This window comes from Ischnura elegans, chromosome 8 (assembly GCF_921293095.1).
Source record: "Ischnura elegans chromosome 8, ioIscEleg1.1, whole genome shotgun sequence".
NCBI classification, from domain to species: Eukaryota; Metazoa; Arthropoda; class Insecta; order Odonata; family Coenagrionidae; genus Ischnura; species Ischnura elegans.
In genome coordinates, this window is record NC_060253.1 from 2,028,203 (window position 1) to 2,041,154 (window position 12,952).

General features: G+C 39.8%; 1 protein-coding gene across 1 annotated transcript in view; it reads left to right on the forward strand.

The window, feature by feature from the left end:
* The window catches only part of LOC124164567 (cysteine sulfinic acid decarboxylase-like), a 128,615-nt gene that overhangs the window by 111,409 nt on the left and 4,254 nt on the right, over window positions 1-12,952 (forward strand). Inside the window, exons 8-10 of the mRNA XM_046541947.1 lie at window positions 57-135; window positions 2,325-2,524; window positions 6,490-6,634. Coding sequence (XP_046397903.1) covers window positions 57-135; window positions 2,325-2,524; window positions 6,490-6,634 — 424 coding nt within the window. The remainder of the gene's footprint in view (window positions 1-56; window positions 136-2,324; window positions 2,525-6,489; window positions 6,635-12,952) is intronic.

A 12,952-nucleotide genomic window follows, 5' to 3' on the forward strand; every position in this document is an offset into this window, starting at 1 on the left:
CACCAGCTGAGTCAGTCGCATTTTCAATTGAGATCATCCTCCTATTCTTTCCACAGGGCAGACTCTGTGTCGTGGAACCCCCACAAGATGCTGGGTGCTCCTTTGCAGTGTTCTGTTTTCTTGGTGCGCCACCAGGTGAGATTGAGCCAAAAGTAATCAAATCGAATTATTTCTCGTTCTCAGACAGCACAGGAAATTGATTAATGCTGCAAGTACCTATGCTGTAAGTAAGCAAGCCTTGCAAACATGCTAGTTTACACTTTGGGCACTTTGGGCTGCAAGATTGAAGTCTGAGTCTTGCGCTGCAAGTCTTCATGGCAGAGCTCTTAGAAATGATAAACAGGAAACAAGATTATGTACATTTTTGTCGCACAAAGTAATTGCTGCCAATGTATTTACTCCATGCTACGAGAAAATATTAATTAAGGTAGCTTAAAATACATGCTTAATTCTCTTGAGACTGTTTGTTCCAACTAAATCAATACAAACTATCACAGTGAAATGAAATACCCTACAACACATTTAAAAGCCGTGGATAAGAGAAATCTGCATTCACATATGTGCCCCATGGACATATCTGCATAGAAAGTAAGAAAGTGTAAAAGTCATTACTACCTCATTATCAATCAAAGCTTGTTGTATTAAATGAGAAATATTGCATGATACTCATAGGCAGATCTAGGGGGGGGGGGGGGCATGTGCCCCCCTCAGAGCCTTAAAAAGTATGCACTCTTTCTAATACGGTCCCATTATCATTGCGTTCATTTTGTATTACGAGGTATCCTAGTGCCCCCCCCCCCCCCCCCCCCCCCCCCAGAAAGAAATCCTGGATTCGCCCATGGTAAACTCACACCACAATTTTCACAATTAATTCCCTAAAATTATTGCACTATCTCAAACCTTGGGTAGCATATGCAAATGTATCGTCTGAACATAACCACATTACTTATGTTGTAGTCCTTAATAGTCTGTGGCACCCTTTTCATGAGAAACATAATATCATATTGAAACTACAAAGTGAATCATTTAACAAAAACTTCACAGATTCATCACAAACTATCACCAAAGCCAAGGGAACACACGAGCATTGCAAATGTAGGCCGGCCCTTATTTGTCAGAATTGAGAAAAGTTATGTTTTCCTAGTCTCAAAATGATCCAAATGAGGTTTATATTCACTGCTAAAATTTAGTTACTTTATAATAACAGGAACCCGTGCCCCAAGGGCCTTAAGTACTGACGACCCTCAATTGAGTTTTTTGGAGCCAAAAAAGTGCTACCCCAATGTAAAATGTAAAAGTAAAGTCATTTAGGGCCGATTTTCTGTTTGTTTTGACCTATCTCTCTCTCTCTTTGAAGTGTTTACGAGATATTGTCTGTCGTAATGCAATCCACCCCCCAGGGCACTACTCCTCACCGCGGTGCCGCTGAGGTACAGCCCGCACCACTTACTGGAGACTTCCCCTCCAGTAAGTTAAAACGGCACCGTGCTGTGGCTGGCGGCAGGCAAAAAGCCAGCTCGTTTGAAAGCAGCCGCAGCTACGGAAATGTTATAATGCTGGTGAGAGCGACAAACTGATGAATCCTTAAATGCACGTGTTAGCGAGCAACTCTCAAAGAAAACAACGTGGACGTCATGCAATCGGAAAGTAATACATATATGCGTTTTTAAGTCTTTTTTTCGCTCTTTGGCTTTGAATACGTTTCAAACCATTTTGGCTTTGGATGCCAAATTCAAATCCTCACCACCGCACCGAGCCGGTTCCAAAGTACCGACTTTATGCGATTGGTTCTCGATACCGGTTCCACAGGCCAAGAAGCGACAGTGCCGATAATCGGGAAACAACCCATCTCTACTTAATTGTGATGTTCACAAATATAAAAATAAAAATAGTAATAACGTACATTATCATTCAATTAGGACTAGCATATCAAAGTTGGGCCCACGCAAGTAGCACCTCAGAATGTATGATGAACTTCCTGGGATTTTGAAAGCAATTCACTCTATGGTGTCCTTTAAAAGTCGGTTTAAATCTTTTCATCAGGAAAAGAATTATTGTTCTGTAAGCAAATACCTATCTGATTACTCGAACTAATCATTAAGGTCCTTATTATTTTGTAAACTTACAATTATTTATTAATCTACTGTATTTTTTCATGAGGTGTCTTATTTCTTCTCCTGTAAGATCTTTAGACAAAATAAATCATTATTATTATTATTGCATCAAACTTACAAAGTAAGGCTAGTGTTGCTTGTGAAAATTGAATCTAGAGCAAAGTTAAGCCCTATTTATTGTACTTAGTTCTTATTTATTTTTTTGCAAAGGGATTGATGCACAAGTGCAATTCGGCTGCAGCCACTTACCTGTTCCAGCAGGATAAGTTCTATGATGCCTCCTATGACACTGGTGATAAGAGTGTGCAGTGTGGACGCAAAGTGGATGCATTCAAGCTGTGGACAATGTGGGCTGCAAGGGGCGACAACGGCCTCAGTGCATTGGTGGAGAACGCCATGGACTGCTCAAGGTATTTACCTCTACTCTAATAGCCTCAGTGTGCCTGGCTTGCCAATGCAAACTCCTCCATTGCAAATGTACAATGGGAAAATGTGCAGTTGTCATCAAATGTATTGAAACAAAATGAGTGATGACGCCACTTTCCGAAATGGAGTTTACATATTTTCTGCAGTCTTGGAAAGAGGAAAATTCTCACCTTACATGCTATTGTAATCACCTCACCATTTAAAGGGATAATTTAAGGAATATATAATATGTAAATCCTTAACTTCTCATTAATTATGTTGTTCATTCTTGAGATGATACACATCCAGTACCATGGACTTAAATTTACCTATGCATGCCAAGGACTGTGAATAAATCATTTGGCTTAGCCAGGATGGCAAACCTCATCCTTATTGTGTCTAACTTTGCACCCATGTGCGTGGCTGCGTACAAAGTCCCACGTTTCATACAGTACTTAAATTTACTTGCACTCATAAATCCATCTGGTTCCTTGAAGCATACTTTCTTAATTCATTAACATAAAATGAACAAGAAATTTTTTGTGATATCACTATGAAGTGGTGGATACATATGAGGGTGCACCTCCCCCCCTCTTGCGTGGACCCTTGCGGGACCGCCTTCATTGCCGAACCACAATCGTAACTTTTTCATATCGTAAGATGGTATTGTCTTGTGCATGTATATAATTAGTTTAAATCATACTTTCTTAAACTTTGCATGCAACTTGATTATTTTTCATTATGATAAAAGGTGGCTCAAAATACCTTTTGCACCCCCCCCCCCCCTTGAGTTTTTTTCTGTATCCGCTACTGCATCACTGCTCACAATGTCCCTATCAGCTAGAAGTAAATGTGCTCTTGCTACACTCATCGACTGATTTCCTTCTTGTGTGCAGAATCAAGAAAATCTTTACAAGTAATTCTTGCCTTAGCTCTGTACTAAGGCCGTAGGTGAAAAAAATTAGACATTCAAATATTCTCGGTTCAAATCCAACTGATATCATTTTTCGATTTGCAGAAAACAGAAAGGAAATATCCTTTCTATTAACTCACTCAAGAAAACATGGCTCTTGCTTTTTTTAACTATGATAGCAAAAATCATTTTGTTTTTTGAGGAAATCGCAGGCAGGTGACTCTTTGCAACTTGGCTAATGATTCCAAGTAGGTTTTCTATCAATTTTGCTTTTCATCAAATTGTGGATAGACTAGTTGGGTATGGCGACAGAGACAGGCTTCCTCTTTCATCGACCACCTCTAAAACATTGTGATGAAATGAATATTGAGCAAGAAAAACAGCATTTGTGGAAAAGTGGTATGAATAAGACAACATGCGGGAGACTTTTTCCCACTCCCCTTTCTGCTTGCCATTCACTGCGCAAGACGTGCTGCCATATCAGTGCACCTATAGAGGCACTACATACCTACATCTCGGAACACTCGGCCTCTTTTTCTTTGTTTACCTTTACCAGGGAAGCCTACAATGAATTCTCGGCTAATTTTCATCCACTGAAAGGGCAATCCTTCAAATGGTCCAGCAATTACTCTACTACGGAAGATGTCAATGTTTTATAAATTTCCCTCCTGTTGCGACCATAGAAATTTGGTAAACCCCAAATCCAAACTGTGGTGTAAGGGGGAGTCACTCAATTCTTAGCAATATGTATTTTTGCATTCAAAGGCATCTACCTAATTTTTTGTCATTAGCAAGGACAAACTGAAATACAATGACTACTGCAAAATGAATGAGAATTTTAATTGCTTACCCTAAATGGACTTATTATAAAGCGCCTAGAAACCACTAATTTTTTGGGATTCACCATAAGTGAGAATCTCTCTTGGAAGGAACACATTGTCAAGCTTGCCAGTAGAGTGGCAACTGGAATTTTCACGATTCACTTCTGTTATCTTGCAGGAATACTTAAAATTATGGTATTTTGCTGAAATTCAGTCCTTGCTTACATATAGTATTATCGTCCGGGGTAATTCTCCCCAGGCTAGCAAACCTTTCTCTTTGCAAAAACAAACTGTAAAAGCAATTGCAGGAATCTCAATTAGAGAACATAGCAGTGCATTTTTCAAATCCTAAGGTATTTTAACCCTTCCCTGTTTATACATTCTGCAATGCTCCTCCTTTGTTGAGGAAAATCCTTTTGTATATTTTGTCCAAATAGCTCCATCCACTCTCATGACACCCGAGATAAAATGTTCTCCCATTGAGTTTCAACTCCATTTTCAGCAAAATACCATTTTACCTGTGCTCAAATTTATAATCATCTGCCTCCTAAACTTAAAAGTATCTCAGAATTAGCAAAATTTAAAAGGAAATTGAAATCTTTTCTCCTTGGCGATGCCTTTTATAGCATTGATGAATATCTTGAACAGAAAGTATTATGAATGAATGTACGTATGTTATGGGTATTTCTTATGTAATTTATTATTTATGTTTTCCCTCTAATTTGTAATGAGATTATTTAAATTGACGCTTTCCAATGTCTCTAGACCATACGTCATTTAGCGAAAATCAGTTTGGATTCAGGCATGGATTGGGAACTGAAGGTGCTCTAGAGAAGCATATGACCGAAGTATACAATTCAGTCAATTCAAGCTCGCGAACTATTGGGTTATATCTAGACATAACCAAGGCCTTTGATACACTCTCGCACAAAATACTGCTAATGAAACTTGCGCAAGCCCGAATACGAGGATTATCACTGAAGTGGTTCGAAAGCTATTTGTTGTCGCGAGCTCAATGTGTAAAAGTAAATAATTGTTTTAGTGAATATGTTACAATTGAGACGGGAGTACCACAGGGCTCTGTCTTAGGACCTATTCTGTTTTTGATTTACGTAAACGATTTATGTGAAAATAAATTCAATGGTGAACTCACAGCCTTTGCTGATGATATAGCACTGTGCTACTCAGCTCCCAATTGGAGTTGTGCTGAAGCACTTGTTAAAGAGGATCTATGTTTCTTGCAAAAATGGTTTAATTTCAATAGGTTAGAGTTAAGTGAAAAGACGAAGTTTATGTGCTATGACATATGTAATACAAGTATTTTTAATGGTAAACTCATATTTCATTATACAAATTGTTTCAATTGTGTCTGTAACTGTCCGGTCATTGATAGAGTTAGTGAAATGAAATACTTGGGAGTAATTCTGGATAGTAATCTACGCTGGGATGAACACTTACTTACTGTAAACAAATGCCTTAGAAGTGCCTTGTCCAAATTTTACTACCTACGAAGAAAATGTCCTCTTCCGGTTAAAAAAACCATTTATCATGCCCTTGTTCATTCCAAACTTTCTTATGGTATAATCTGCTGGGGCAGTGCATACATGAACACATTTAAGTGTGCACTCATTTTGAAAAAAAAATAATTAGGGTAATACTGTCTAAAAATTACTATGAGCACTCATTTCCGTTGTTTGTGGCCCTAAATTTGTTGCCACTAACGCATTTGTGTTTATACAAAGTGCTTAAATTGTTTTTTGCCAGAAGTGGAAATATGCCGAGTGTAAGTGACAAATATAAATATAACTTAAGGAATGAGTCATTTATTGTTGCAAATAGACCTAAATAGACCTACTGCCCGCAAAAATTTTAAAAAAATAATACCACATATGTCATGTTGAGACTTGCTAAAGACTGGCTCTTCTCGCTAGAAAAAGTTGAAAGTTTATTTTGATGTTATTTACATAAAACTTAATGTATCATGTACTGCATTATATGTTTTGGCATACATTTTGTTAATTAATGGTGGCTCAATTCTGGTCCTATGACCTTCGAGTACACCTAAAGTTCCTTCTCTTCTTTCATTGTATTAAGATGTAAAAAAAACAAAGGTAGGAGTAATAATTATTATTATACAGAAATAAATACTACATTATTATTATTACTTTAAGAATGGCTTTATGCCCAACCTACATGCTGATCAGAACTGATATTCCCAAATCACTTGATCTTCCAGGTATTTCTTGAGACTGATAACGGATCGTCCTGGATTTCGATTGGTCCTTCCGTCATTTGAGTGCACAAATATATGTTTCTGGTTCATCCCTCCGAGACTTCGTGGTTTAGAAGAAACGCAAGAGTGGTGGGATGATTTGGAAAAGGTGATATTTGCATATTTGATGAAAAGGTGCACGCATTGCTTGAGAGTGGAGCTGACAGGAGAAAGAGTGCACGTTTTACTCGGCTAATCACTCCCCCCCACCCCCATTTACTTTCCTTTCAATGCAGCATTGTCACTCGGATGCAAATTGTCACTCTCTGCTGCAAGTACCCTGCTTTCCTCATCTCTCTTTTAAGAGTGAGTGCCTGTAGAAGTCTCATCTCACAGACGTTATCCCTCCTCAACTTGCAGTCCCTCAACTCAACTCATCGACCTATCACTCGACAACCCTGGCCACCTGACTCTAATTGAGTTATTTCTTTTGAGAACTAGTTTTGCAAAAGGTGCTTGTGAAAGTAGAGGGTTTTTAACCTTTTTATACTTGAATATATATGTATTATGATATGTTTTTACAGTTTTCTATACATCTATAATTAGATTCAAAGTACATAAACACAGAAAAAGGGGCACCAAGCCATACTTTTCAGTGGGATTCACTCTCAGTGACAGAGACACTGCAATTCATTGAGAGAGTGAGTCATCCCAATGAAATGTCTGGCAAAAAATTTTGTGAGTGTTCCTTTTTTATGTTTCTATATTTGAAAATCTGGTTATTTATCTTAGTTTCATTGCTGGAAAAAAGTTTTCTCCAAGACTATATTTTAAGGATGAGTCGGTTCTTAAATTTTTTCGGTTCTCGATACCGATCTGGTTCTCCCCAATCGGTTCTCGAGACTCCATCCCAAGGATGAGCCCTTGTTATCTGAATTAATGGCAAATTTAAATGAACAAACACAATAAGTGAATGAAAATAATTTCCCATAAAAAAAGATATAAATTAGCAGGAAAGCTCTGTATAAAACTTAAGATAGTCTCCATAATTTTATTGGCCTAGTAAAAAAGTTCTCATACCACGTTGTTAAAGAATGCATGATCGACCAATGAGTCACATTACATCAGACAGTCACTAGTTCTTTCTCCAGATTTTAATTCCAAAAATTCAAAATTTTTACCCTATCTATTCTATTTTGGTAGAAATATTGCCTGCAGTACTGAACAGGCGTTCACTGAAAACAGTAGTGGTCGATGTTGATTTTGAAGGCCTGCACGAAATATGCTTGGAGCACAGCTTACGTACTGCATAGCATCAGGATCAACACTGAAACTCCCCCAACTCCTGACGACATCATCCGTTAATTTTTTGTTACTAGTGAGTGAGTTCAGTATATGTATATTCAGTATTCCACGATGTAGCATGCTTCACTGTCAGAGTTTTTATAACCTCAACAGTAAACTGCTCAACACGCCAGTACAGCAACACCATGGATAAACGAGGCCGCCGTGAGTTAATGCAAAATTGTAATGCAGTTTTGCATTATGCAGGATAACCACACTTTTCGATGCCTTGCATAGTTTTACCAACAAGTTCTTGGAATGCATCTTGCTTGTTTGTCGAAGAATTACTGTATATATACATGATTCAATTGTAAGACCACTTTCAGACGGAACGATTTTCTGCTGGCCTCCGTTCACGGCACGGCACACGGCGTTGCAGAGAGCTGTCTCGTCTGGAAGCTGCCTGAATATCAAATGAAAGGATTAAAAGACTCCTTCACAGTGCTAGTCCACGGTCAATTGACTGAAATAGTCGTGTTTTATATAATCAAGTATTTGCTGTTCCCATTGATTATTTAATATTAAATGAATTCCCTTTGTTTTTCTGAGTGTGAAGAAATTTTAAGCTAACAAGGAGAAGTCGCCAAAGTGATGTTCAGGATCTGGATGCGGATGTTATTTTCTAAAACTATATAGGTAAGGTAGAAAAAGTGTCACGGCTTTCTTCCACATAGGCCCGGGTTCGAGAGATAATCGCATGTAAAGATTTCGCGCAGCATCAGGTCCCTTGAGTAAGCGCTCCCTCTCAACTACGGCCGTGGCGGTGCGGTCTAGGGCATTAGTCCTGTTAGCTGTAGTTGGAATCCCGGGTTCGAGACCCAGCGCGGGCAATATTTTTTCTCTCTTCCAATTTTTGAAATCACTGTTACATTTTACCCCAATTCGTTTTAACTAGTTACTTCGCGATTTTTTAAGTTTAATATCAATTTATGGATTTTAAACGAAACTCCGAATTGTGCCTTACCATATGGTGCATATGCGAATTATAGGACGTATATAATTACTTACACGCAAATTTCCGGGGAATTTAATCATCCTCGCCCTAGCCATTGCTCCCACAGCCTCTTCGTATATTCGTAATCTCAAGTCTTTCTTATCAACAAATAAACACCATTGCCTATCCTCACATTCAGTTACTGACCCTAGCTAGTTTCCTCTTCCACCCATCCAGCACAATGATCCTGCTTTCCAGCAGCCTACCCAAGCCGTTTTCGAGGCCTTCTTTGTATATCTTTCGCACCCGCTTTCACACAATTGGGCCTCGGCGCCTCATTCAGGGATTATCGAGGGTCAGTTGTGGACGCAGGGTTGTTGGGACGGAAGTCTTTGAAGGACGATAGAAGGCAGGTCATAAGGGACGTATGGTGAGTGGAAGGACATTTTGTTGTAAACATCGAGATTCGTTGGAAAGACAGTGTGTGGGCGGTTAGAAATCTAATGGAGGGAATGCCTGGTGGAAATGAAATTTTGAATAAAAAACGTTTAAGCTGGAAAATACTGGTGCTTCAGGAACGTAAAAAAGGCATTGAAAGTGGAGGCACACGCGTCAAAAACCGGGGTACGATTCACGAATGGATGTACAATCGGTTAATTGATGCGAGGCAGAGGTGTGCATCGGTGCACGTGATGAGCACATTACACGGAAATTCACGCGTTAGTATTTATATACGTCCTCTAATTCGCGTGGTAAGGCACAATTCGGAGTTTCGTTAAAAATCCATAAATTGATATTAAATTTAAAACATCGCGAAGTAACTAGTTTAAACGAATTGGGGTAAAATGTAACAGTGATTTCAAAAATTGGAAGAGAGAAATAATATTGCCAGCGCTAGGTCTCGAACCCGGGACACCAACTACAGCTAACAGGACTAATGCCCTAGACCGCACCGCCACGGCCGTAGTTTAGATGAAGCGCTTACTCAAGGGACCTGATGCTGCGCGAAATCTTTACATGCGCATATCTCTCGAACCCGGGCCTATGTGGAAGAAAGCCGTGACACTTTTTCTACCTTACCTATATAGTTTTAGAAAATAACATCCGCATCCAGATCCTGAACATCACTTTGGCGACTTCTCCTTGTAAGTTCTAACTATCATATTGACGGATTTAGAATATTTCTATTCCATATCGGATGATTTGAAACTGAAATGAACTCTGTTGAAATTAATGCTAGAACTTTGATTGAAATTTCCATGTGATAAGCGAAAAATGAAGAATTCATTTCTAACTTCAGAAATATAAGGTAAGCTACGAATATATTTTTGGAACAAACAAAGCAAATAGCAGTGGATGACCGCGCAGAGGGGATAGAAAAGGGTCGTTCAGTTCGAGGAAGGACCTGGGATCGAGGGACGTCCACTAAGCTGGTCTTTTGTGTCCACATCAGTCCCTTTCTTAAACCCCACGTGGCCCATATGCACGGTCAGGCACTTAAGCCACTTTTTCGGATGATTTCGTGCCACCCGGCATGAAACTATACGACGTGGAAAATAAAATGTATGGGATCCTAAACTTTTAAAAGTGAAAAGTTTCGTGCCAGCCTGGTCCGAAATGAATCGGATCGCTTAGTGCCCGGTCCGAAAAGGCACAAAATTGTTTCGTGCCTTTTCGGACCGGGCACTAAACGTAAAGTTTCGTAGCGGATCACATTCCTGGTGGGTACTGGGAGAGATGCATGGGTGGATGACGGACAGCAGGAGGGGAGGCAATTATTTATTCTGAGGTGTAGGGGGTCGATGCAATATGTATCTTGAGAGCACAAAGGGTGTCTGTTGGAGGAGTCTCCACAGTGGGAGAGGGGTTTGTTGATGATCGATTGCTGGTTGTCTGGAAGTGCAGTTTGGTTGGATGGGGGGATTGTTGTGGGACTCGCCATTGCAGAAAGTGGTGGAGTAGGAGATTGTTGGTGATGGTGTGTGCTGTGCTTTGGGACATAACACTTGCGCTCTTGGTCTCTGGTCTGCTGGCAAGGACCCCAAAACGTGCCACCACTTCATGGAGTGACTCGTTGTCCCGTGTGCACAACACACAGAAAGCGGGGCAGAAATTGCAATGAAGGAGGTAAATGATTTTGGTAGAAGTACAGGTAGTGGGAGGCATTTGAGTTTGGGGAGAAAAGAGGCAGGGGGAGGAGAGAATATCTTGCAGGTTTTACACCTGGGACGGTTGCACGGTGAGGGTGTGGTAGTGGTGAATGAATGCGATGTCTGAAGAGGGCGGATGGCTTTGAAGATGGTATTTAAATTAGGTGGTCTCTTAAAAGTGATCCGAGGAGTGGAGGGTAAAATCTGAGAGGTGGATTTATGTTAAGAAAGGATGGGGTACAAGTCCTTCAATATATTCTGTAGAACGTGAGGGCCAGGAAAGTAGGTGGTAAGCAGAGATGGGGAGCAATTTTTTTTCTGCACAGGGTTTATTAGAAATGTATGGTTTTTATTATTTTATTAATTAAACGTTTTTTTTTGTGGTACCCGTGGCTGAGAAGAGACGTGTGTAGTTTGGAGAGGAATTTCTGAAGGACTTTGGGGTTATTGCAGATCTTATGTCCACGGATGGAGAGGAAATAAGGGATGGAATGCTTGGTGTGTGGTGGATGGCAGCTATTGTAGTGGAGGTATTGCTTTCTGTTAGTGGCTTTGATGTGAACCGATGTCTTGAATGTGTTATTATTAGAAAGGTGTCCACATCCAAAAAAGTGATATTAGTGTTTGAAATAGAAGCTGAGTTGAGTGAAGAGACAAAGGTGTTAAGAGAGTTGATGTCGTGAGACCAGAGAAGGAAGATGTTGTCTTTGTATCTAAGCCAAAGAAGAGGCTTTAGAGGGCAATTTTTGAGGATGTTTTCTTCAAACAGGCTAAAGAAAAGATTTGAAAAGGAAGAACTAAATCTACTTCCCAATACACAGCTGGTCACTTGCAGACAGTGTAGTTATTGTGGAAAGAGAATAAGGCACTGTGGATGAGAATAAAATGGAAAGATCAAGAAGAAAGCCAGTGCTGGGGGTTTGTGGTGTAGGACAAAGGGAATGGTAGTGGCGGAGAATTGCAGGCAAATTACTACACATTTTCATCATTAAACTTTTATGGATATTCTTCAGCCAAGAGAAGTGCTCAACAATTTTTTCATATAGTTTGTGCATTTGCTCTGGTGTGTGAACACAAGTTATTAAGTTTGCTGCTGAACTGAAGCTCACCTCCACTGGTTTGTATTGCAATGGGACTCTCTGGTAAGCAAATTCTTGCCGGACATGACTTGATCTTTAAACTTCCTCAGCAATTTCTTATGGAATCTTTTCAACCCAACATTTTGTTTGAGAAAAGTATAACTACAAACAGGTATTCTACTGTGTGCGGAATCTTAGATAGTCAATGAAATGCAGGGGTGTATTAACCCCACTTGCCACCCTACGCTAGTCAATATCTGCTGCCCCTGGGAGATATGCTACCTTGATTCGCTCTTGCCAAAATAGATTCATTCCTTTCTACGTTCACTACTTCTTCGATGGAATCAGCATTTTCTCGAAAGCTTCCTTATTTTTTTTTAACCCAAGAATCTATTTCACAATTTTTTCGAGAACTTTCTTCTGAGCACATTCTTTCGCTTGGTGTGCCTTCTTATGCTGAGCTCCACTCAGTATCTCACGTCGATCAGCCATATTCACAAAATCAAACGCACAAATCTTGACACCCTCGCACAATTCAAATCTTTTCATAATTCAGAGCTTTTGTTTAAATAATGTGAACCAAATTCAATGTGTCCTCAAGGTCCTCGTGCCCAACAAAAGGAACTAGCAAAAACAGGAATAGCGTGATCATTCGCTAGACAATGACTATTGTAAACACAGGATTTGTGCTCCTGGCGGCCTATGGTGGAACTTTTTCTAAAAAAGAAATTGTGTGGGATTTTGAATCAATATGTTCGCATTCTGGAAGGAAACTGTTTTTAAAAAAATTGAAAAAACCTGAAGAAACAAAAATTCCGGGACTTGTGCCGCCCTCTGGGAGCTGCTGCCCTACGCCATGGCGTAGTTGGTGTACTCGTAAATACGCCACTGATGAAATGTGATCACAGTCTCTTAACTTCACAATGGCATTCTACACTGACATCAAGACATGACAATGCATGTGTGAGTTAAATTTTGCT